Source organism: Galendromus occidentalis, unplaced genomic scaffold (genome assembly GCF_000255335.2).
Source record: "Galendromus occidentalis unplaced genomic scaffold, Mocc_1.1 scf7180000077501, whole genome shotgun sequence".
Classification (NCBI taxonomy): Eukaryota; Metazoa; Arthropoda; class Arachnida; order Mesostigmata; family Phytoseiidae; genus Galendromus; species Galendromus occidentalis.
In genome coordinates, this window is record NW_003805489.1 from 857,799 (window position 1) to 883,651 (window position 25,853).

A 25,853-nucleotide genomic window follows, 5' to 3' on the forward strand; every position below is an offset into this window, starting at 1 on the left:
GGGGATGAAGGAGATTGTACGACGTTTTTCCGCTAGTTTTGCCCAAGCCCATCCCCCGATGTTCCGTTTCTTCCCACCGAACGTTCGGACGAGCGACCGAGCGGCCGGCCAAGTGCCTCTCCGTCCGCCGAGCCCTAAGACTCCCCTTTGGCGTGGGAGCAGACTCTCGAGAAGGAACAGTACAAAATAAGAAAAGGCGAACAGAGAAAACAAATCAAATTACTCGGCGACTGCTGTGAGTGTGTATGTAAGCATGTATGTACTCCCCCGAAAAGGACTCGGACGCGGAGCCCCCGGAGGAGATCCTTCGGCGGAGAGCCCCGCGCTTCATTCGCCGCGATCTCGGATGACTTGTAGCCTGCTGAGAAGTTGCCCGGTCCTGGCAGCGGAAGAAGAAGCAGGAGCTCATCCAGCCCAGGAGACGGAACTAAAAATACTACCGACATCTAGCCTGCTTCTGATGAGCAAACCATTTCGCACGGTGGACCCGGGTGCTCGGAGCGCCGGCAGCTCGATTCCGCCGGAAACGGTCGTTCTGATGCGAGCGAACAATCTTAATTTTTTGCACATTTGTACGTGACCATTCATCCGTTGTTTGCTCCCGTTACATGCTCCGATATCAGGCCCTGTCTCTCTCCTCGTAGGAGAGCCTCAGTCCAATGAACCGGTGACGTCCTCGCAGCGAACTATCGACCCGATGGGATCGTGTTTTTGGAAACGCGATGCATTCATCAGCTGGGGCCAGGACAAAAGAAGAGACCAAACAGGTCCGAGGTCCTCTCCTCGGGTCAGGGAAGGTCATGGGGAAGCAGATTAAAATTGTCGATGGGCTTCGACGTCCGTGACAGCACGAAGAGTCTTATCGTTCCAGATCAGTTATTTTTGAGACAAAGGATTACCGCCCACCGCGAAACTTGACAGTTTGCGGATTCACAAAGAATCTAGGCTTCTGTCGCCAGCGGCGTTCGATCTCGAGACAGAGGCAAGGGGTCTGGGAAACTCATGAATCAAGCTCGAAATCACTTTCTCCCCTTCCGAGATGTTCAGCCCATACCGACAAGATCAGAATGTTCCTGTTCGCAAACGGTACGGAAGGGGGGGGGGGGGTCATTCAGAGCCGAAACAAGAATTAAGCTCACCGCGCACGTCGAGCAGAGTCGAGTACTCGACGGATCCATGGGAGTTAGTGATGTTCACTGAGAAACGTCGCGCGTCTCCTTTCTGGACGCTGCGAATGGTGAGATTGGCTTTGTAACAATCGTCTCGGCCTGGTTCCTGGAATGAATGTTCGGATTATCAGTGGGAAGTCTGTCGAGAAAACCGTGATTCTTCCCAACAGGAATCGTGATTTCTCGAAATGTGAGTGCTCGCGGTAGGGCTCGAGGACCATCTCTCGGCTGCCGAGAGAGCATAGAAACAGCAAGAGTACAAATAATAGATGATGATAATGATGAGAAGCGGTTCTGAACGCGAGAGGAATAAGAACTCCGGAAGGCAAGCCGCGTATTCTGCCGGGCTCCTTTTCTTATTCGAAAAAGTTTGTTTAATGAAGAAGAATAGCTCCGGCGGCTTCTTCTGCCTCGAGTGGCGAATTCGTGTTCTTTCGAGTGAGCGCCATCGAAATTCCCCGATTTCCCTCTAGATGTATTGCATAGATTCAATTCGCGGGCGATTGCCACGGAGGACGGATGAAGCAGAGTGAGCGTCCCAGGCAATCTCTCTGTCACTAAAAAAAGAGTTATCGTCTAAAGCATTTGTTCCCTGTCGTGTCGGTGGAAAGGCCACCTTCCTGTCACCGCGTTCTGCGATTGAAATCGCTCCGCAAGTCGAACAATCGACTTGCGAGATATGCCGTGCCGGCTCCCCCGCGAAAACGTTCTCCAACGCTCGAGGATTGTCATCAGCGAAAGTCCTGGCTCCTGAATTCTTATCTTTTAGCGGAAGCAAAAACCCGACCTGAGAAGTTCCGCCCACGCATGTCCCTCCAAATACTGCGGAGGTCCGAGAACCCTTGGAAGTGAGGGATAGAGCGGAGGCGTAATTTTTCAGCGGGCTCCCGGTAAAAACAACACGTGCCGCAATCACGGCATGCAGTTCTGCTAATGGAACGAACCTTATCTAGAGGGTCGGCCACGTAACGGAAGAGAGTCTTTCCTGCTAGAAGCGACTGACTGCCCCAAGTCCAGATGACTTCGTGCGGACGGGGATCCGCACAGAAAGCTACGGTTATTAGGGCGTCATCGTCGCTTCTCACGACGATTCGGTCGCGGTTCGATACGGGGTCTGCGGTGATCATCGGAGGTCCTGGAAGGGACGAAAAAAGCATAAATTGGTCCTCCGATTCCCATTCATCCGGTCGCTCTCGCCGAACACCTTCAGAAAGCAAATAGATTCACTAGACAGCGCCCTCGTCGTCCTCGAATATAATCCGAGAATAGAAGAAGCTGTCCGGAGAGCTCCGAGGAGTGGTTCCGGACGAAAACGGGACGTAACGGGGTCCGCACGAACACGAGTCTCGTGGTGGAAATCGGGAGCTTTGATGAAATTCGTCCCATATTGCCCGTTAGGCGGCAGATGGTAAGCGAGCGAGAGCCAACGAAGTCGAGCTCGAGCTGAACTCACCTTTGATGTCAACACGCGCTTCCTGAGACTGCACGCGGTAGAGTTTCCCTTTGATCTCATTAGCCGCTTCACAGATATAGACTCCCTGGTATTCGTAGGTAGCATTGTTGACGACCAGCGTGGATTCGCGACCTCGCATGTTCCAAACTTTCTGGTCGCCGTTGCCGTTCTGCTGCAGCCAGCTGATTTTCGGTGTCGGATTTCCTTCGGTGACGCAGGTAAGTCTAATCTGTTCCCTCATATCGAAGGTAAGCGGAGGCGGCGGTTCGATCCTCACTATCTTCGGCTTATCTGTGAAAAACAAATGAAACGAGGTAAGCCTCTCGACCTACAAGACAAATCGAACGTCTTCAGCCAGCGAGCAGCAGCAGCAGAAGAAATTCGACGTTCCGGGTCTGAGTTCCTGAGGACACTGAAGCTCTGCTCCCCGGCGGTTCTATTCAAGATGGAGCGACCGAGATCAGATCCCAAGGAGTCGCGATGACATTCGACGTAGGGTGCGCGAACGTTGTCGGTGAGATAGTCCGTCGGTCGCGATCCTCGTCGTCGCATCCCCAATTTCCGCGGAAAGCAATTGGGACAAAAGACCACGATCAGGGCTCCATGTTGAACTTTCTGATTCAATTCGACTCTACTCGAGGAAGCCCAACGAATCGACTCTTTATTCGCTGGCGCGCGCGCTCTCTATTCCAGATCGAGTCGGTGCTGGCGGCGAGCTTGCTAGCTGGTGCTTTCGTGCCGCTCGCTGTTCATCTTCAGCAGAAAACCACGTTTTCTCGTGGCTTACGCAGGATTACGGAACAGATGGAATCGTTTGTCTCTCGGACAAAGCGGCCGACGCAGGACCGCAAGCACCCGTCGAGCGAACGACACCGACGGCGACGACAGCGGGCGACTGACAGTGTTTATTCGAGCCCGAAGGCGCAGAATGGGCACTTGGCACCTAAGTCTTAAATCAATTGACTTAATTGTCCTAATGGTGTCGTTCGTACGAAAAAACGTCGCACTCGTCGTCGTCGAGTCTCTGCGGCGACGTGGTCGCAGTCGTTGCGGAGCGTCCGTGTCATTATCTCCAGGAGAGGCGTCTCTGCGAGACAACTCGCAAGCTTCGACTTCATGCCTCTGCGCAACTAGCCCGTTCCTGCGCCCGCTCTAGCACCTCGCGTTGGGGGCGTTGCGAGCCGTTTTTAAGTGGAGATACCCGCAAGCCGGATAAGTGTGTACAGATGCTTTCGTTCGCGCTCCGTTCGAGCGGGATGCCGATAAGAAGAGGAAAAGCGGGGAAAATTTCACTTGATGTCGGATGCTCTCCTCCGCGTCGATTACGGAAATAAGTTCGAGGACTCTACGTTGAGGACTCGTCCAACGATGAGATCTCGTCATTTGGTGCTCCAGATTCTCAAACATGGTTCTTCCCTTAATGTTGAGCGGAGGGAGTGGGATAGACGAGGAAAGTCGGCGGGGGCTAATGTAATCAATGTCTCGTGCGATTCGCCGCCGTCATCGAGCGATCCCATGTCTTGGGCAGAGAGGGGAATGGGATGCAAAGTCGGGGGATTCGCTCCCGGGAAGAGGAATATCTAGTTTTGCCGGGCGGTTCGTTCTCGGAAATCAAAAGGAAAAACCTGGCTGCGTCACGCAGAACTTACATTTCACATCAACGACTATCTGTGTTTCCGGCGAGTCTCCAACGTCGTTCCTCGCCGAACACGAATAAACTCCAGAATTCGACCTTTTAATTCCGGTGAAAGTGATCTCTTCTTTGATGCCGAAAATGCTCGCCTATCGGGAGAGAGAGAAGAAGAAAATATTTCAGTGATCGAGATGTGAGGTTGGTATCAAGCCTATTCCTTCGTTCGGATTCGAAAGCCTCAGATTTCGATGGACGACTCAACATTCTATCGAGGAGGATTCCATGTGTATCTTTCTGCTCCACGAAAATTAATCGTTATGCTATGAAGAGTATTGTGCGCTGTTACTGCAAATCTTCCGCGCGAAATGGCCATATTTTCGTGGAACGATCGCGTTCGACTCGATGCTACACTAGGCCTAGGTCGTAGTCGCCAGCTGGTGCTGCGAATGATGATAGTGACTGTTTCCTTCATCAGGGTCGTTTGCTTGCGAATAGGGGCTCCTACCTAATTGTTGTGTATGTGCACGTTCGTTTGACTATTCACATTAATTTGTGAGAGCCAGCAAGCCACAACGCGAAGCTCTGTTCGGGGATGAATACTCACATGTCCGGACTTTCTCCAAACAATGTTGGCGGGCGGATTCGCGTCAGCTACACAGCGTACCGTGAGATTTCCACCCTCTTCAATGTCCTGGTGAGGGTTACCTTCCAAGCGAACAGTTGGTTTATCTGAAACGGAATCAGTTCATGCTGGTGAATCATCAGAATCCGCAACCCGATTCCCGGGGGAAACCGCTCATTTCCCTCCTCATTCCCTGCACCCGTTGAGCATCGACACAATCGGAGGGTGAAACCTCAGAGGTGGTCCGAAGGTGTGATCGGAGCACAAGGGAAGCTGCGGCATCTGACGTATCGCAGTGTCCTGGAGCTCGAGCCATAGCCTCGGGACTTGTATGGCGACAGATCGAATTTCACAAGAATCCAGACAAGGAATGCGCCTGTACCACGGTGCCAAGTAGCAGAACCTCCAGTGACATGTCCAAATCGGTTCGCATTGTATCGAATCTGATTTCCACCTGGCAACATAGGTTCGAGGACAAGACAGCTGCACCGCCACCCCGCGTCCATATCAATCGCAGCAGAACTGCGGGGGCGACAGGAGTTCGCGGCTGTCGCTCTGGAAGCCGATTCCTCGATACTGCGCAAAAATGAGAACACCGCATGCGAATCTTGGATTTTCTCTCTGACCGAATGGCCAGATGTGGATGGGACAGAATTCCTTGCGGAAAACGCCGTTCGGCTCTCCACGACCACATCTCTCGGAATCTTCAGATCGACCGATGAATCCCCAATCACGAACCGGAGAGTCTGCTGAAGCGCTGCTCCTCGCGGAGATGGAAGCGAGCACTCAAGCGAAGCCGAGACGGTAGTTACGCGAGTCCGGGCGTTTCGTGAAGAGTCTCATGTTTCAAGCAGCTCTGGTGTCTAGCTCATACATGGACAACGAACACGTCGTTGCTAATGGTCGCAAGCACTTGATTCCAGTAGACCCGTCATTGGTTAGTCCCCCAGGAGAACTCTGATTTTAGCTCTCGGCTCGCTCGCTTGTGGACCGACTCCCGCTCCGCCATTGAACAGAAAGACTTACCGACAGGGAATAAACAATGTCGGGTTTCGCCCGCGAGGATTTCCGCGGTATGACGCTGCTTCCGGGCTGAGGGTCTCGGCGGTCTGAGCCCCAGCTATTGGAGACGGAATCGTCACGACTGAAGTTCGCGACGGATGGATAGAATGGAAATCGGGAACAGGGAAAATGAAACAACGTCGCACAACACGGGGACGCGGGATTGAAACGAAAAACCAATATGTGGCCCAGAATCAGCGTCAAATGGGCAACCAGTGAAAACTGGGGCACGTGAGTGAGCGAGCCTCACAACATCGGCAGAGGCGAGGAAATCCATCAGCGAAGAGCGATGAACGCCTAAGAGGCGTTATGGAAGTCGAGGGACGACGACAGCGAATGCTTGTCGAGAAAAATAATTCAAGGAGAACGACATCCGGGGAACTTATACTTACACATGACATCTAAGGTAACAGTCACTTCCTTGTATGAAGATACAGCCGTAGGATGGTGACGAACATCGTTGTAATAACCGCTCTCTATGGGGATTTGACTCGTGGGAGAAGCAGCTCCGTATGCTCCGTGATACGCTCGGCAGGATAACGTTCTTCCGTGGTCGGCCTGAAATCGAGAGAAACCGGATTCGAGTTTCGATCTCTTTCGGGACCGGTGGTCTCTACCTCTGAGCAAGCTTTCGTCCGCTTCCCGAGTCCGTCCGGGTCAGGGAATCAATCTCAATTGCTGCTCACCTTCTCGAATGTGTAGTGCAGGAGCGAACTGGCCACGAACGTTTTCGGCTTGGACACGTCCGTGGCATTCGTCTGCGTGGAGCTGTGGGTGATCTCCTCGTTACCCAGGAACCACCTGCAATGGAATGTCATAAGCGAGTTAGTGATAGCCGTGCCGAGGATCATGCCGACGACGACGCGACGGTGGTCGCTCATATTATCGAGGGAGGAAACCGCACCACTAGAAAGGCACTTATTAATTGGAAGCTGCTCGAACCGCAATGCGGCGTCCGCAGATTCTCTTGCCGCATCAGGTTTCGCTCTCCATACGCGAACGTTCAGCCCGCGGTTACTCGGTAACCGTTTGGCGACGATTGTCTGTCGACGAATTTTTGCAAGGGCCTTCGGACGGGGCTACATCACACTTGAGAGAACTTGCTCCCGCAGCCAAATACCATCGGTTGTCGCTTGCCACCGAGCTCGTAAACGCTCTACGTTCGAAGTAGTCGTGCTACCAGAGACTGCAGTCGCATGACAACGGCTGGTCATGTAGTGTCTAACAAATAAGTGTTTCCGCGCGCCGACCGAAGGCAACGAAGCTTGTTTCCACTGAAGGAAACAATCCACAATAGTTTTCTGCATGAGGAAAACTTGTTCCGGACCATTAATCAGATCTACTTCGCTGAAGAAATGCGGCTGACTCGAGTCGAAAGGCATCTCGGAACCCCCCGAACTCTCAGAATGCACGGATTCAGCCTTCCAGCGGAAAACTTCAGGGTTCGGCTCGAGAAATGAGCCGTGGACGGGGCACGAGCAATAACCGAGTTGGCTCTCAGAATGAGGGAAAACTTCTCCCGGTCGGGACTCGGCTTCCCAATCTATGAATACTGCTACTCGTTCCCAAGGTCGTCTCGTGATGTAAGCGGCAGATTATGCGAACTCTTGCCCTTGTTGCTAAATCAGCGATGTAACTTTCAATAGCGGCACCCGGGTGACATCCACAACGCATCATCGTCAGAAGGGTCCGCAACAGCGGCAATCATCGGAACGAGTGCGGTATGACAACCGACACGGGCACGTGAAACACGTTCCTGATATGAACGAGCTCACATCATTCGTCGGATAGAGGGCCATAGGATGCAACAGCGTATGTATGTAATTGATTGTTTCAATTTAAGAGTCGTTGACAAGCGTGCGCGCGCCCTGTCGCGCCAAAGAGCCCATAAACATTAAACTGACCTGATGTAGGCGGGAGGGTTTCCCATGCGAGAGATACAGTTTATCTTCCGTGACTCTCCCGCTCTGGCCGAGATCCTGTCACCGTGCTGATTGTCGTCTTCGATGCGAGGTGGCAGCGGAGCCTCTATAGAAGAATTTCGGATTTAGAAATTTTTCCTTTCCATCTTCCAAGCTCGCCCGATTATTCCAGAATCTGTATACGTGGACACGTGGCGATGGCGAGAGGGGTTCCGAGTTCGGCATGCTGGGACTGAAGCTCCAAATGCGGCGAACGGGGACAACCGGGACAAGGATCCCGTCGGGAAGTATGTATACGGGCTCAGGCAATCCCCTACGATTCCACCGACCGACGCGACGCTAGGTTTATGAAGAGTCTTCCGGTTCCCCGATTTCGACAGAGCTATTCAGCTCTGCCCTCAACCTCTTCCCAGCAGAGGAGGACGCGAACTAATTAGAGGGATCCTGTCCGTCATCAGGACGGCTCGGAGTTTCGGCAGGAGCTCTTCTCCGAACGAGCATTTTGAAGCTTCATCATCCTATTTGTTGTTCCCCGGTCCGAAGGACAGAAATGGATCGTTGGAACAAATCCCGAATCCTTGAGGGGGAGCAGTCAAGGGAGGGAGGAGAAGGAGACGTCTCTCCGAGACGTAGAGGAGATTGCAGTTCAATGGAGCGTTCTAAATTCATATTGTACGAGAGTTACAGAAGCCGGAGACGACCTGCGTCGGCGTCGCTTGCTCCCATCCTCTTGTTCGAACCTTCGGCACCAACTCCGAGTGTCGTCATCCTAGAATCTATCCGAGAGTCCGTTGCAGAATGCCTCTACGCCGCGGAATAGCCTCTTCTACCATCGCGGAAAAAAAAGGACGTCTCGGATGTAATACGATACTCTGAGAACCAGGGGATGAAAATTCTGAAGTTGAGGGCACCGAACGAAATTCTCAAATAATTGGGCGAAGCGTCCGCATGAGGAAGGCGTCGTATTGCGTCGATCGATCTGGGGTCGGAGACCGAAAAGTTTTTCCCGACTTACCTCGGACTCTGAGCGATGCCTCTCGAGACTCCAGGCCCAAATCTTCCAGCGAGGCCATGGTCACTTGGCATTGCCAATCGCCGTCATCTTCTTCCAGTTTCGTGTTCGATATCGTGATGGAGCAGTCTCCATCTCCTGGTTCGCGAGAAAAGTGGTACTTGCCCGGTATTTTACCTGCAGGAGAAGGAAAACGTTGAGGTATTCCTCCAGGGCAGTCTTATCACCAGTCCACAGCTACCGCCTTGGCTTCCGCAGATCCAGCCGGAAATAGCTCGGAGCTCCGAGCAGTGAGAGCCGAATCTGGCTCTGCATTCTCCATGACAACAGTTCCATAGCTCGTCAGAATGCTAAGGAGCAACTTACCGACAACTCGACGATTCTTCAACCACACGCATTCACCTTTACGGTTCCGAATGCGGCAGCCGAGTTTGACTGCCTGGAGTGGATTTACCTCGACGTCGACCGGTTCTGTTTCGAATTGCTGCACCGCTCGTACAAAGTCTGCAACGGAGAAGAGAAACGAAATTATAATACGGGCGTATAAGTTCATTTATCACGAAAGAACTACTAAAGGGTGGGGAAGATCATTCGGTCGGCAACCACGGAGAGCTATCGTCGAGGAGTCAGAGACAACGTCATTCGATGTGCCATCATGATTATCTCAATTAGAAGTGTTACGTTGCAAATTGGGCAGGCGATCGGTAGCACTTCGACCGCCTTCATCAGAAAACGATCATGGAACTCAGAAACCATATTTCAAGCTTTTCGCCAGGTAAAGCCCCACGTTCTCCCCGTGTAAATCAAGAGGAGCCGGTCGGCGGCGAGGTGTCAAGAGCTTTCCTTCGATGTCTTCGTTGTCGCTTGTTGTCGCCGTCGCTCGACGACGACGATTGTCGCGTCTCAACGAAACGGTGTTCGACATTATTTCGTTGACACCTTGGAACGATTCGCGTTTTCCTTCTGCGGCCGGTGTCACGATCGGTCACAAGCTCCCTTCCTCGCCCTCGTTCGACCTGAATGTTTTCGCCCGACTTTTTCTGAACTCAGTTTTCACGTATCTACGTATCGACGGAGAGCTCCGATATCATCGATGAATGATCGATGAACAACATCGACGATTTTGGTGGCGAAAAAAAAGTGGCGAAAGCCTGAAGTTCGCGGGTATTGATTCCCCGTCGGAAGCTCTGCCTGGAGGTATAGGTGTGTGTTTATCCTGGGTTCTGCCGCCCGCTGTTGTCGACAGATCTGAATTATTCAACATGTTGGCCAAACTCGACAAAGAACTTCGCCTCTCTTTTTTCCCCGTTGTCGTCGCCCTCACAGAAGCAACAGCGCCAGAACATCGTCCGATGAAACATTGAACCGGTTCGTCGTGATGCGCGAGCTCGCCCCTCTACAGCGTGCGTTCGTGCCTGCTAGGTCTCTTTTTTGAAAACAAACTCGCAGGTCAGGGTTCCAAAGGAAGCGTCGGCGTCGTCCCGACGAGATAATCCGATATTCGACAGAGACTCCTCCGAGGCTCAGGTCCAATTATTCAATTTGAGAGCAACTCATTCGCAACTTAGTTAGTTGTGGCTGGCTCGTGAATTTTTCTAACAAGTTTTACCGAATAATTAGGAGTAAATGCCGCACGTAGCCTTGTGAGTGAGGAACTTCTGAATGCTACTGCCGCGCGTGGACAGCAATTAGGATGCTTGACAACAAAATCTACTCGTTTCACCCTCGCGCACAACAAGCCGAACACTGCACTCCGAACGTGCCGGCGTGAGTGGGTGTTGATGAATCGCGATTCGAAAATAGGTTTCCCGTTGGAAGCGCGCTCAGTTCTTGACATCGCATCTCGGGCTACGTGGCCCGAGACGCGATGGAAACGCGGTCGAGTTTGGCTTTCATTACCGCGAGGCATTCTCGGCGAGACTGAACGATTTTTAATATCGTCAAGAGTTGCTTGCGGGCTCCTGCGGGACTGAACTAGCGGTCGGTGCTTCGGGGAAAAGAGGTGATCCGCACGCGCTATAGGCCGCGAACCCGGAGCGCTGATTCGAGAAATTTCCCTGCGGAAGGCTTCCGTGAGAGCAATGGATATAAAGCAGACTCTGGATCTCTTCGTGAGTGACTTCGTCCGGCGCGTTCCTGCCGTCTCTCTCTCTCTCGCTCCTTCATGAGGAAAGGAATGATATCTCCCGAATAATGATTTTTTCCCGTGCTCCCAGCCCGGCATCGTTACCATCCTATCTCGCGCACCCTATGTCGGAATCGTTAACCAAAGTCGATGTTCGCGACGGACACGTTCGAGTCCTTCAATTCGTTCGGCGGGGATCCCATCCCCGAACTCCGACGGCGTCGATTGCGGCTCCTCCCGAGTCGACACTCTCCTTGGATTTTGGAAACGATCGCATATCCTCGGTAATGACGAAATATTCAGACGAGAGCGGGGAAGCCGTGTTTGGGCTCGTTGCTTTCCGCTCCCCGAGCTGTTCGATCGGGGGAGCTTGTTTCGGTTTGGTTAGACACGAACGAACTCAGAATGGAAATCGACTAGATCCACCCGGAGTTGAAATGACGGAGACGGCTCAGGTTCTACTCATCAATAATTCACCCTAGAGCGGCCTTGCCCGTACCTCACTCACTCAGAACAGAGAGGCTGCTTTCGGATGTTCGGCTTGTTGTGGTTCCGCTTTTTTAGCCAGGCCAAGTCTGTGTGACAGCTTGCTACAGAATTCAAGCTGGATCGAGTCCCGGTTCCCCGAAGGCGCACACTCATCGCATGTACGGCTCCACTCTATTCAGTCGGTGTGCTACTCGTCAGATCGATGATTATCTTGATCTACCACAACTGATTTCCGAGCTCGGGGACTCGTTTGCTGGGATCCGACGCGGAACGGCGCCTTGGGGATCAGCTGCGTAAGCTGTACTCTTACAGTGTGTCGATGGTTTAGCCATTCTCATCATCGTCGAGTCCGTGCAGCAAAAACGTCAATTTCGAGGCGAGAAGGGGTATAGTCGCACCCGAGGACCGGGATCGGCGACGGAAGTTCCATTGACCTGTTTCACTTCAGAACTTCTGCAATCATTTCGAAAGACTCGGTGTTTTTCCCAAAACGGTTTCGAACGAGTATCCCCCTGGGAATTTCCGCCTGCATCGGTCGGAATTCGGGCTTTGCTCCGGCCAACGCCCGCTGCATACCCGGAACCATCAATGGTCCTTCTCCGAGAGAAAATATGGTCGGTCCCCGACGTGAGAACGTATTCCGGTCAGGATGGCTTGTGCTTGGAATGTCGGAATAATTCTCAAACAGGTAAACTGGAAAGGTTTTCGGACTCCGGAGCCGCTCCCACTCGGGGGAAAATCCGCCAATTTTTCGTCGCTTCGTCGGGGACGTTGAGGCCATTGGACGCGCAAGGAAACTGGGTAGAATTTCAATAACGTGAAGTCGTTCCAGATGAATCCTCGCCGCCGTCTCTTTATCATCCAGGAGCCATTAAATATTCGTTTGGGGAAGTCTGTCGTGCAATTCGTTGAGTGATTCTCTCCATTGGTTTGATGGAATGGCTTCCAAAAAGTCGGGGGTCCGATACACAGGATAGGGATCGAAGCGAGCTCCCGAGCCGAGTATTGGAGAGCGCAACTCCGTGAATACTTTATCACGACAGCCCACGAACTTCTCCAGGAAGCCATTCGCTCCGCGTAGCTTCTCTAGCAATGAAATGCCGAGGCTGTTGGGTGGGACTCGAGCCCAGCGGGGCCTGAAAGGAGTTTCATGCTTCGGAGGAGCAAAATTTACGAACGTGGTATCAAGCAGCGGACAACTTTCAGAACGTCTGAACAAATAACGGCACGACGTCCCGCAAGCGACCGTTTCTCTCGACGTCCGGATATGTCGACGAGCTCGCTCCGTCATCTCGAAGGAGCTCTTATGCAGTACTTATTACGTATGGACAGACTTGATAAATGAAGATGTCATTTCCTGCCACCATGGCTCGCCGAAACGTCCAGCTCGTCAGCGACCAGCTGAGCCGGGTGCCGCGATTCTAGCCGCGATCCATCCCGTTTATGGAAGTCATTCGGATCCCAGTTGAAACAACGAGAGCACGAAGCCGTGGAAGACTCGAAACGATGGATCACATGCTCGACCCCGTCGGCTTGGGTACGCGTAGTGGCACTGCTTCTAATCTGCATAGACTCCGGGAGTTTCATCGAAGTTATCCAGTGATGTTTCCTAGAAAGAAGATCGATGACTCCGGTCCATGTACGCGAGCGAGTGGGTGAAGGAACGGTCGGACGAACGGAATCGGGTCTCAGAGAACGTCCTCGACAAGCTGTAACATTTTCTGCCACCTCGGAAAGGCCGACGAGAAACTCTCCGCCCTTCTGGGAAATCCGAAGCTCGCGTCGGTCAATAATTCGTTCCTCCTTCCCCCATCGCTGAGTAGCCGCTCCTCGGATCCGAAACCGGGTCTCGATGCTCGGGAAGGCTGAACTTTGTATGACGACCAGCATCAATGAGCGAAATGTGGACAAGAGCCCGAGACTCCAGAAATCGCGTTTACGTAACGGTAAGCTCCCCGGGGAAGGGATGCTACGTCGTCCAGCGTAATTAACTTGCACAACGTCTAGTGTACGGTTTTACTGCGTGTCGTTGTATTCATTGCGCACTCCTCTCGCTCCGGGGAGTGGCTCGTGGGTTCCGTTGTCCTATAGATGTGCGCTCCGGCTCCTTGTGATGTTTTTGTGGAGAGTTTGTATTTATTTCGCACGCTTGTATCTGCTTCAGGAGCGGTCCACAAAGCGGAAGTCTCCTTTTTCTCCAAATATTCATGGTGACGCTCAACAGTAGGGTCCTTACGTCAGTTTTTACTGGCCGTGGTCTTATGCATGGAACGCTATCATAAATAGTCATGAAGTCTACCGTGAGCAGAGAACACACGGTCTTGGCACAAGGTTCATGTCAGCTTCCTTCAACGTCTTCAATAGATGAGTATTCACATGAATATAGATTTGCCCTGCATGCTAATTAGACCACAAGCCACGAGCTATGAAGACACAGGAGACGGGATGGCGGACGTTTCCTGCCCAGAAAAGAAATTATCCGCGACCTGCAGACTGGCGGACTTTGGACTATAATGAAACGAAGGTCATCCGATTTTCTATTCTGTCATTCAAAAACGGAGAGTTCCTTTCGAATCCCGTCGAAGACTAATCCCCTGCCCAGACGCATCTAAGGCTGCCTAATGGAACAGTCCGCTGCTTGACTGAGTGGTATTACCGCTTATTTTCAATCTGAATGATACCTATCACTTTTTTTTCTGAAGCTCCGCAACTTCAATGCATGCAGAAGTCTTTGTTGGAGCGACTCGGTTCGCGACCGCGCTTTGGAAGAAACAGAGGTCGCGTCTATATATGGTAATGCGATGCTCGAGCGCTCGCGGACGATTGCGAGTAGAGCAAATCGTACGAATGCTTTTTTGGCAGCGGTAACGGTTCTCTAATTGCATATGCCCCACGTGTGGGGGCGAACGATTTTTGAAAGCACCCTTCAGTAGGGCTCTCAAAATGAGAATAAAGTACACATATCGATCTGATTTGGCGCTCAAAAGCACAAAGGCGAGGAGCGGACGACGATCGCATATCGTTCGGCTCGCAATGCGGAGGGCCTTCCTTTGCGATGCGGCATCCGAGGAGTTCAAGGAAGTAGTTCCCGCACGGAGCAAAGTCTCCGTGTAGGAAAAGGAATACGAGAGCTCGTGGAGAGGTTCTGGCCGTGAACACGGAATTCGGCAGCTACAGAGAAGGAGGACCCTTGAAGTGGAATCGAGCATCATTGGTCCTCGTTGTCTTGCATGGAGAGTCAGCGGACGGTGAGCTGCCTAGCTGTTAGGCTCACTAACTGGCAATGGAAATCGATCGACCGCCTTGATCCCAGAATCTATCGACGTCAACAACAACAGCCAAGCAGAGCCCGTGGCGGCATCTGAGAACTCTTACAACACTAAGAATGGTCTCAAGTCCCATTGAAACGGTGGCTTGCAGAATGGTCGGTCAGCCGCCCTTCCGGAGCCCCTCCCTCCCGAGCGAGCGAGCTCAGGAGAATGGGGATCAGGAGAACGAACGGCAGCGGGAGCAACGAGGATCAGGAGAACATTAGCTGGTGCTCCTGTAAAAGGGAAAACGACGACGACCGCGGGCCAAGCGTTGGAAGCAACCATGGGAATGGAGAAACGTCATCACTCATTCCTCTCTTGGTGGGCCGCTTTCTCTTCCCTTCACAAGTTAAAAAAATGGGAAACGTCAGAAACCTCGAGCGCGCCGCTTGGAAGTCGACTCGTCGTTTGGTTTTTCATTCTTCCTATCACTCTCACTTCCGTTCCCGTGTCATCTCCCCGACTCTTATTTCTCTGAAGACTCCCGCAACCGAAAGTCCTCAGAGAACTCCAAGACCGCTTGGCCTACTGTGAGCGCTGCCGGCCGGAGATGGAAAATAACTTTTTCCGTCTCGTCTTATCACTGAGTCGTTCTCCGGCGTTCGCAGAGCTCGCAGGAATTTCGATGACCGCTGCAACTCGATTAGTGAGTGAACGAGTATTCTGCACGGGTTTACTCGCTCTCATAGAATCGGTTCATCGTATCCCCAGAAAATCGTTGCGAACGGGATATTAACTTATGCAATGCAGGAATATTGTTCGCGAAGCGGACAGTGCCAAGTTCTTGGTTCAATACGACTGCCAGGAGCGATTCAAGTCACCGTCGTCGTTACTTCGACTTGAATGGTCTTCCGCTTGACATCGACAAATAACAATAGCCGCTATTCCCAACAGCTCATCATTGTTCTTCAGTGCCAATTTCGAACAGTGAAGACGGCGACAACGACGGCAGTAGCATTGCCGCGATCGCGCCAACAAATCAACTCAACAGGTTGTTAGTGTACCATTCCAGACCGCTCATGAGTCTGAGTTTGCGAAAGACCTTCCGAGGGGGCAGGAGATGGAAGACGAGCGGTTTCATCCGAAGTTCTTCCAGGCATTCAAACTGACACTGAGATGTCTCACGTTTATTTCGAATCAGTCACCGAACCGTCACGAGTCCCGAGGACGGAGAGCTCGGGTGACGCTTCTGATAAAAAAAAATCCTCCCGGGTGAGGAAGAAACCGAAATTACGATTTTAGATTTTTCCCCCTTCGGCCGACACTATGTTTTTGATCTCTCATTCGATCCTCTGGTCGGTGCGGTGACGCTGATGATGAGCTTGTCAGTTTTCAAAGTTTCGTTGCTCCAATTCTGTTTATTTGTTCGCCTTGTTATTTGTGGGACTGCCGTCTATCTCTCCTTTTCAATCTGTGTTTGTACGTTTGACAACAAGAGAAAGATAGCAAAAGAACGAATCACAGTCATCATTCAATGAGGGCCTCTCGTGAAGAGGCTGCTTCAGCTGCAGCGACGAACGTATCCGAAGTGAAAAGCTTCGTCGGCAAGCTGCAAGCCAGCCAGCGACTGCAACAGATTTGGATCTGACTGATGTTGCGTTGTCAGTCCAGCTCGGGTGAAAATGAAATATGGCAACAAGAGAAGAAAAAGTCGAGCGTCCGGCAACCAGAGGGGGAGTGGTGATGGACAGCCATCATCGTCATCATGTTCATTATCACCATCAACATCAGCTCCGTATTGTTTCCGATTCAATTCAGGACGAATGGCAGCGGCAACCCAGGGGAAAATACTTCTGACTCCTCATGCCAGCCTGTGACACCCCCGTGAGGCGTCAGGCGTCGCTGTGGAGAGCCCCACGAGGATCCATGCGAGGACAAGAAAAAGGAGTGTGTTCACGCTTATCGAGATCGAACCCGAGCAGTCTCAGTGGAAGTTCCAGTACAGTAATAATTTGCTGCTTCAGGTCGCTTGTCCCTTAGATATTGGTTCCTCTTCCTTCTGTTTCGTTCCCCTGCGGAGATATCTCGTTGATGGTCTCTTGGAATTCTGTCCGTTAGTTCGTTTGCTGTCACGATCAGCTGTTACTGTTATTCTGAGAGCGTTTGTGGACGATATCGTTCCGTCCCTTGTCGCCTGTTGTCATCGTTGATGTCGAGAATCGGGAAATCGACGCAGAACTATCTGCTACATCGACTTCATTCTTCCCGTCCTCTTGTTTTGCCACACTCTCTGCTGCTCCCTGCTTGCTGCTGCTCCGGCCGCCGTCACTGTTGTTAATGGAACAGCTCAACAATTCCGACGGGCGAACAAGAGCAGAGGCACCGATAGCACAGTTGGAAACAGGCTGCCAAAGGTAAACAAATGCTTCTGGAGCCGCCACAAAATCCATCGCACCGTCCCGTTGGAATCGATCCAAGAATTAGTCTCGAGGCTTTCACAAAAATCAAGCTTTTAGTACAACTCTCGGCAGCAGCGTCCACTCTTGTTTATCCTCAGACCTCGAATACGTGCGTTCGATCCGAAATGTTTTTGAGCACGGCATTCACCTACAGAGTGCATAAGCTACCGAATTCTTGTTGCCCTCCTGCTCCCTTCGGAGTCTGGAGCACGTTTCTTCTACAAGAGTTCCAATGAAGGTGGTGGGAGAGACGGTACCGACGCATGGGAGAAGTTCCTCGGGAAATATAAAAGCTCCCCTTTTCCCAGGCTCTCGAGCTTCGAACAATCCGGTACGAGTTAGAGGGTTTTGAGCTAGAGCTTGAACTCAGGCAGTCAGATCTGCGAAAGCTCATGCACCGTGAAAATGCGAGAGAGGACAATGAACTCTGACGAGCGGTACAGTCTGAGATGCGATATGCATTCCCGACGCAATTATTTGCCCTCGGCTCGCAATCCCAGTTTGCGAAAACGATACGCGTACCTTCCACCGTCAGCAGCCGACGCGGAGCAGGATCTCGGAGATTTCCCGTTCTGAGAACAGAGAAATTCGAAATACAGGGAAGAAATCCAAAGGTTTAGCTCGGCACGCAAGAAGTTCCACCGCCAGGAGCCTCGGTCTAAGTTTACGAGTCGGACTTCCCTCTTCCTGGGTATCTTGCAACGAGTCCAGGAACTAGTTCAGGAAAGCTACTCGACCATGATACGCCCATGCAGCCCTAGCTTCCGGATAGAGTTTTCCCGAAGTTATCCGGTGCTTGAGGATAGTCTTGCTCATTCGGATGATTGAGGCGCTCATCGATTTCACTTCCCGGTGGCGCATGAACCACGTACCATGTACAGTGAGTGAAGTCGATTATCGATGTCGGGCGTGAAAGTTCACCAAGCGAGCGGAATGCTTCGGATGACTCGAGCAGGAGATCTTGTCTTCTGAACTGTGAAGCCATCAGAAGCACTTCAATAATAATCGAATGCTCGGGCTTCAATTGGTCCGAGTTTCCAGGCTTCACCGGTGACAATTTTCTAGGCTTCCCGAAACTTAGTCTGCTGAAGCCTTATGTTTACAAGCGTTTGTTTGTCTTTCCCGTACGAAGCGGCTCGTCTATCTTTTCGCTGTGCTTTCGTGCTGAAGGTCTCCAACGGGGTTAGTTCAAGCAGGCGGTAGGCTCATTGGCCGCGACCTTACTTTGTATCCAACCGATTTAAATACATGCGTTAAGTATACGCTCTGCTAGTCAGGGTGAGGCAGGGGCTTTTGTTGGCAGAAACTGCTATTGCGGCACCGGCTCCCCATAGATGTTGTTGTTCCTCTTGTTCTACTTGCTGTTTCTCTCGTTAAAACCATGCTTGTTATGATTGCAGTGTCTTTTTCCGGAGTCTTTTCGGACCATGTGTAATTAAGCGTAGCCCTGACGTGGTTCAATTGCAGTTCCGGAGCAAAAGTCCAATAAATTATTTCCGGGAAGAGTTTGGCCGGACGAGCCATTCGACTTATTCTCTTTTTAATCCGCCCTCAACCCGCCTTCTTCTCCGAATACGGGGGTAGTTTCTCTTGCTTTCTCTCAGTGCGAGATTTCCCCGAGCTATAGATAGCGCAACGAATGACCCAACGCTGCAAGATGCCGAACATTATAAGCTCCCTTGTAACTGGATTTTTGAGATGGGGGAACGGTGACCACTAGGCGACGCGAAGCTGACCTCAGGCCTGATCCCGTGGCGTCGTCGCTCATACTCTCAGGAATACGGGCAGCCGTCGCTCCTCATTCTTGGGCGGTCTCTCTCTCCCAGTTTAGACCCATGAACATCTCAGAATCGCAGAGGAGGGATTCGCAAGATCCAGGACTCATCTGAGCCTGATTGGGCATATCTTCTTGCCACTCTCGAGGCAGTGTTGGCCCCCCTGGATGCTGTTTCAAAACTCTGTGGTACCGACGCCGACGCGTTTTACGAGGAAAGAATGTTCTTGATGTCGGAGCGGGGTCTTTTATTTTTGATGAGGAAGAGTCCTCAGAATTTTCATCACGAGTGGATCCGTAGAATATGCAGGTATACATGGAAACAAAAAGATAGAAATGCTGATTCGAGTTTCAACGTGTCCCACTTCGCTCGGGATGCCCGAGTGACGAAGCCGCGGGGAAAGGATTTGTCACCGTTCGGAACGGCGCCGCAGTGAAAGCTAGGTGGTAAGAGCGATGACGCCGACGACGCGAGGATAACGTAATTAAAAACTATCACGTTGGAGCAAGGTGGATCGCGGCTTCAACAAAGCCGTGTTCGGATGAATAGATGGACGACGACCGAATGGATGAATGAATGAATAGAAATGTTAAATGGGATTCTTTTCCCTTCGGGTTCGCTGTCGGCTTGGCTGATTCGTTCGTGGGCTGGCTCGCTCGCTCGTTCGTTCGCCCGATGCTTTGCGGAGGAGCTGATCCTATTGTAATAGTAACCCTGTGCGCAATGAGATCTGCGCGCTTCATGGAACCATGACTTGCTCGTCGTCAGCCGCACCGGCACCTCGTATATTAAGGTTGGTCAGCCATCCAAAGCTTGCGTAATTCTGGCTGGCCCATATTTCGTCTGTCCTTGTTTCCCGAACATTGTGAAGAGAAAGCATTTTGACAATTACTCGACGACCGCGGCGTTCACGACAGCGCGAGGCGACATCTTCAGCATCCAGTTTGAAATATGACACTAGCAGCTCAAAAATGAATATACCGTTATTAACTAAGGACCGGTCGACCGTGATTGGGTTATTGTGAATAATAATTGCGTCGAGCGTTTAGAGGGCGTGGACATCTTCTAGAGCACCTCGCGGCTCGAAATGACCTCGAACATCAGGTGATGTCCCAACCCTGGACAGGATTCTCAAGCCAGAACTTATACCTAGCAGATGAGACAGAAGCTTCTCCCCGGCTCGAAAGATCACCGGCGGAAAATTCGATCCGTGGGAGCGCAAATGCTGTATACGATCGCTTCGATTATCGCCGGAAACGGTGCGGGCGCGTAACCCTGCACAAGTACGGGGCTTCTTCATTCGCCTCCGAACTCGCTTCGGAGGAAAAGCCCTGATTTTCTAGATTGTAACAAGCAATCTCGTCAAGGCCGACCATTGCAAAGACAAAGCCCGAGCCTCACGGAAAGAGACGGTGGAAACTTTTTTTTGTCCTACAGCTTCGAACGCTCGCTTGTGGACAAAGTTTGACAAATCTGACAACTTTGAACCGCGGTCGAACTCCGCGAATCCGCGAGGGGGCGAGCGTCGGAATGGAGCAGATTTTTTTTACGCTTCGGGTTCGCGCCTCCGATGCTATATCTCCGGGCTACGCTAAAAATTGACTGTATTTTTCCTTGATCTGTGTCGTTTTTCCTCGCGCTGTAGAAAAATGCCATCCCTTCCGTTTCTGTCCGGGTGGATCGGAACAACTGCGAAACGGGGTGAAGATGTGCCCGTCGTAGTTGAGGTGTCGACAAATCTGTCACGGAAGAAAAACGTCGCTGCCAACAGCGGCGACGCTGTCGCTATGAACAGTTACCAATCGTCCAAAAACCAAACAATCCATCGTCGGGGAATATCGAGAGGCAGAAGACGGAGCAGGAGAGATCTAAGACGGAACAGTCAAATTACACCCTCGGTCGGGGAAAATCACTATTCTGACGCCTGAGGCGCCCGCAGGCTTGAATAGCTCGCGGGACGCCGCGCCGCCCGGCTCGACTGAGTGAACGATTGAAAGTTACGATATAGTTTCGCTTCTCTCTTGTATCAAAACAAATCAGACTCCTTTGCCCGCCGCGCCGAGCCACCGACGACGCACACGATGCACAGACACGGAGCTCCCACAAAATGACAATATCCGAAAGCTCAAAAGAGGGCTCTGGCAAACAAAACGCTCGATTGCAGTGTATTCACAACCGCAAGCGAGAAAATGACAGCGCCCCAAAAGACGACTCAAAAGGGACTCGTCCCGTGATAGGGGAAACGCGGCTAGGAGAGACGGACTTGACGGCTTTCGGACGTTCTGAGTGGAGACTCGGAGAGGGGACCGGGCGGTTTTGGACATGCGGAATAAGCATGGAAAACGAGGGGTCGCATGCGAGGGACATCGGGAGCAGAACTCGTGGCTGCCTCGAGTCGAGCGTACCGATCCAGGGCTGGTGGCTTCAGAACACAAATGGAAGCTTCAAATGGCTCCCGATACGTAGGCGGGGGAAATACCGCAACAATCTCGAAAAGTGAGAATCGAATTGTTTCGGCAAACTTCAGAACAGAAACCGATTTTCCCCAACGCGGCCGTATGGGAGTTCTGAGCCAGAGCTCAAGTAATTCATTTTTTGTCGCGAGCCACAAATCAAGAAAAAGTACGACCGAATGACCGGCCGGCGAAAATGAACGTTTCGGAGGCTCGGATATAAGCGGTTAAGGTAGGCATTCTTGCGGTTTCAGCAAAACTGTCATTTTTCTCCGAAAACGCGAGCGGCGGCTCCCCACAGCGACTCACCAGTTTCCGATTCTTTATGTTTGTCTCTCCTCCCCTCGATCGGCTGTCGAGTCGGCTGTGTCTAGTCGAAAACTAAACTCATTCTCGTATTGTCTCTCTTCCTCCTCATCAACGTCGGCTTCTTCCCTCCGAAGATCGGATTATCGTTCGACAGGAACCGAACAAAAGGGACCATTCTCCGACAAAGCGTGCTTGGCTCCTGCATCAACCCGAGCAGCGACACCGGCAGAGAAGTTGGCACCTGCGGGAGCCGAAGAAATATGCTCGCACAAAAAAATAAATAGACCGAAGTCGTACGCGACGGCGGCTTTATCCCCCTCCCGTTTCCCTCGGAGAACTTTGCCGCTTCTCCACTCGCCGCGCTGCATGGCAACGGAAGGACTTCGTGGTGCTTAGCGTGCCGAATATCTCATTCTCTCTCCTTCTGCTAGGTCTATTTCCGGGAATTTCTGCCGCAAAAAAAAACCCAATCCCATGCCAAAATGCTCTCGCATCCGAGCTACCGATACGGACCCGGAATCCGCCCGCCGCGGGGATAGTCTCAGGGGAGGAGATGATGTTCCCATCCATACCACTTTTTCATAAGAGAGTTCTTTCACTGGGAATGCATCCGTTGAATCAGAGGTCTTGGCTCGGGTTTGCTTCCGAATTTCTCCACCCCTGATGTCCCCCCTACTCCCAATATTCGTCCAGCGATCCGAAATTCTTCCAGAGCGATAGAACCGAAAGTCCGAGAACCGATTCGGGCGTCGAACGAATCTCCGAGATGATAAGCCTTGCTCAGCGAGGAGCTCATCTGTTCCGGCGTCGCTGCGCTGGTGCCGTATCGTAATAGAACCGAGGCGCCAGCAACAGCCGAGATCCGAAGGGCGAAACAAGATAAAAACCGAGTGAGGAAATAGGCATTCATTAAGCAATAAAGCACTTCTGATGCGAGAGTGTGTTTTATCGCTGTTTCTGATATATCGCGAAAACGTCACCAACTGACATGTCTGAGGTGTTATCCCACGGCGGAGATACTCGCGCATTCGGATGAGCGTCGATGCGACCTTTGGCGCCGGCCATAGATTAATGCCCGTGTCGTTCTCTCCCGCTCGCCGGCGAGGAGAATCTTGACAAAACATCGCCGAGACTTATTGCTCACCCTCCAGCAGGATGAGTAGTAGCAACATATTCCATGAGGCAGAAAATACCAGCTAGAACCGAGAGTCGTTTCTGGTGTGTCGCCACTGTTGAGCGTCTGCCAGCTCGTCGGCACCGTTAGCCGGAGCGGCGCGGCGCCTGGTTGTTAAGTGACATCGGTTTATCATGTACGTGAGATCTAAGTATCCCAATTGATGTCTGACGGCAGAGGCTCCAATAACCGTAATCGAAGAACCACTCCGAAGATGAGCTTTTCGTCCCGAACAACTCGCTGCAGACTAACTGCATAATTCTGTCCGGACCTCGGTCGTATTCTCGTCCCATTGGCTTCGCGAGTCGTTCCGCTCAGAGACGTTGCAGAAATTCTCGAGCCTCTTCCGGGACGTTTCCGATTCAATCGACGACGACCCGAGTCGTTCGGCGAGAATCCGTCTTAATCAGCGGCCGCCGCTCGCAGGCCTTCGTGGAAAGCGCGCGCGCTCGCTCGCCCGCCCCGAGATACAATGCCTGTTGAATTATAATAGTACAGTGTTATCTTTGGGTCGACACGTTGCCAGAAACATTTCGAAACAAGTCGCCGATCAGGAAGTTGTCCATTGTTAGTCGTTGTTACGTACACCATGTCTACGCCTCGCGATACTATCGTTCAGCAAGGTCTCAGAAACTCGTACACTCGAATGATTCGACAGGAATCTAACATTCCCTTCGCGCGATCCTTCGAAGATCGACCGACCGACCATATGTATATTTTTCCTTCCATCCGTTCAGCAGGCAAGATCTGGATTGATTGAGCGATCGATCGATGTTTCGACCGACCGCGTGTTCGATTGACAAATCCGTCGACGTCGAACTTGTCGACTGCGACGTGAGGATTTTATTTCGATTTCATTGTCTCGGAAATGAAACAACAGCAGTTCAAGTGTTGGCCCGGAGCGGTCACTCAGACACACTCGCGCACGGACGCACAACCGTTAATACATACTTTTCATATTCTGGGCACTCGAGACCACCCCGCGGGAAGGGTTCGCCTTCGCAAAGGTCCACAGCTCGACAGAAGAGCAGAAAAAAATAAATATACGACCAAGGAGAAGAATGCCGCGACCTCGAAGTCACTACTTAGCCGGCCGTTTTATTATACCGCATCCGAATGAGTGCGAGTCAAATTGAAGAAATGGAGCTGGAATTACTCTTTTTCTGACGGCTCGATGCAAACCTCTATCTTTGTCGAATATATGCAAGACCCTCCCGCCTGAGTCGCGCCGCTGTCCCCACGACGGTCAAAGTCGAGCGTTCCACAATAATTAGATTCGCTTTCCATTGTTCATCATCGCGTAAGATCTCCAATATGTTCGAATGTCGCATGGGGCCGGTACCACCGCTGGAGAGCGGCTAGCGAATGAGACAGGAATGCTTGCCGAGGGGAATATGGGAACGACACGAGACAATAATCGCTTGACGACGAAACTGGCATACGACAGAGAACATGACGGCATCTGATTTCCATAGACCATGTCTATTCCAGACGGAGAGGGTTCCGTTGTACGCGTTTGCATCGCGAATAGAAAATGCGATTCCGGTACGATTCGGCCTTGCGAGCGACTAACGGATCGCCGATTCCTGCTGAATCCGCTCAACGAATAACGACAGCGGCAACAAGTGCAGCGGAACCGATGCAATAAAAATCAACGAAAGCGACAACGGATGCTAATGTCGTCATAGAGCAGTGCGACAGCCTCGACGGTATCCACAGGGAAGACTACCACGATAATTGCGAGAACATCGGGTTGAGGAATCGGCAGATTTCGTTCCTGTCGAGCACCCGTAGAGATACCATTAGACGAGGTTGCATGGGTGCCGCAAGACATCAGTGGAAAATAACTCGGAGGCATTCCGCGGAAAAAAATACCGCGACCGCCACTGAATCACATGAAATGGTGAAATCCGCTAGAAAGCCCCTGTTCAAAAATTGAGAAGAAAAATGCATGGAAGCGACTAATTTGAGCAATATCTCAGTCAGCCTGGGCGACAAAAACAGCACTCCTCTTCTCCGGGCCTCCAAGCCATAAGTTTCTCCGTCACTGGCTCTGCTTGGAAAGCCAGTGGAGCGTACAATCCGCATAGGTGCTGATGTCAAAAGCGAGTTCGTGCTCCAATTGTCTGTCGCCGCCGCTTCGCCGCAGTAGTGGCAACGGATACCCAATCTGTGATTGAATTCCCTCCGGACTGGTTTCCAACCGACTCGTCAAGAGACGAATCACGCCGGCGAAGCTGACCACGACAAAGAGTTTCCGGCAGCAGGCGGCTACTTGTGGCAGCAGCACTGTCGGAATGCTGAAATAGCTCCGCCGAGATCCAGATTAAAATCACCCCACTCGTCAAGTGTGTCCAGACTTCTACCACTCGTTTTTTTTCCGCCGACTTCTCGCCGTCCGACGCTTTTTTGTGCTTAGCCCAGACTTTGCTTCTCATTCAAGTTCTTCTTTTCTCGATGTTCCCGGTCGCCGGATCCCGGACTGATTTCTGAAGCAATTACGTCGCGAGAATCCGCGCTTTACGCTTTTTCCTCCGTTAGCCCTCGTTCTCGTTTTCCTCTCTCTACAGACTGCTTGACACTCGAGGGAAATCGACGCGCACCACGGGATTCGGAAGAGTTCCCTCGCTCCTAAAATCATCGACAGACTCACATCGGAGGAAGAGGTGTTTGACAAGCGTGTCAAAGCGAATCAGTTATCGACAACCTTCCTCTCTCAGCCATTTTGCCATTCCGAAGGGTGCGACTCGAGAAAACTATTGTTGTAAGTCCACACCCCGATTTTCCATCGCTGAGAATTTTTCCGACACTCTTTCGATCGCTGTGCTCCCCTTCGTGGGAATCTCTTGTCAGAGAGGCCGGAGAACAGAATACGACACTTGCTTTTGGTTTTCACAGTACGATGTGGAAACCAATGCATTCGAGACGGCGTGCACCGCGCATTG

At 51.8% G+C, this 25,853-nt stretch overlaps 1 protein-coding gene across 1 annotated transcript in view; it reads right to left on the bottom strand.

Annotated features, from left to right (window-relative positions):
* LOC100897315 (kin of IRRE-like protein 2) overlaps nt 1–25,853 on the bottom strand; it is a 62,677-nt gene that overhangs the window by 4,951 nt on the left and 31,873 nt on the right. The window contains exons 2-11 of the mRNA XM_029112443.1: nt 9,240–9,377; nt 8,877–9,050; nt 7,844–7,967; nt 6,626–6,740; nt 6,332–6,497; nt 4,860–4,984; nt 4,272–4,404; nt 2,623–2,913; nt 2,114–2,304; nt 1,140–1,275 (exon numbers count right to left, since the gene is read on the bottom strand). Coding sequence (XP_028968276.1) covers nt 1,140–1,275; nt 2,114–2,304; nt 2,623–2,913; nt 4,272–4,404; nt 4,860–4,984; nt 6,332–6,497; nt 6,626–6,740; nt 7,844–7,967; nt 8,877–9,050; nt 9,240–9,377 — 1,593 coding nt within the window. The remainder of the gene's footprint in view (nt 1–1,139; nt 1,276–2,113; nt 2,305–2,622; nt 2,914–4,271; nt 4,405–4,859; nt 4,985–6,331; nt 6,498–6,625; nt 6,741–7,843; nt 7,968–8,876; nt 9,051–9,239; nt 9,378–25,853) is intronic.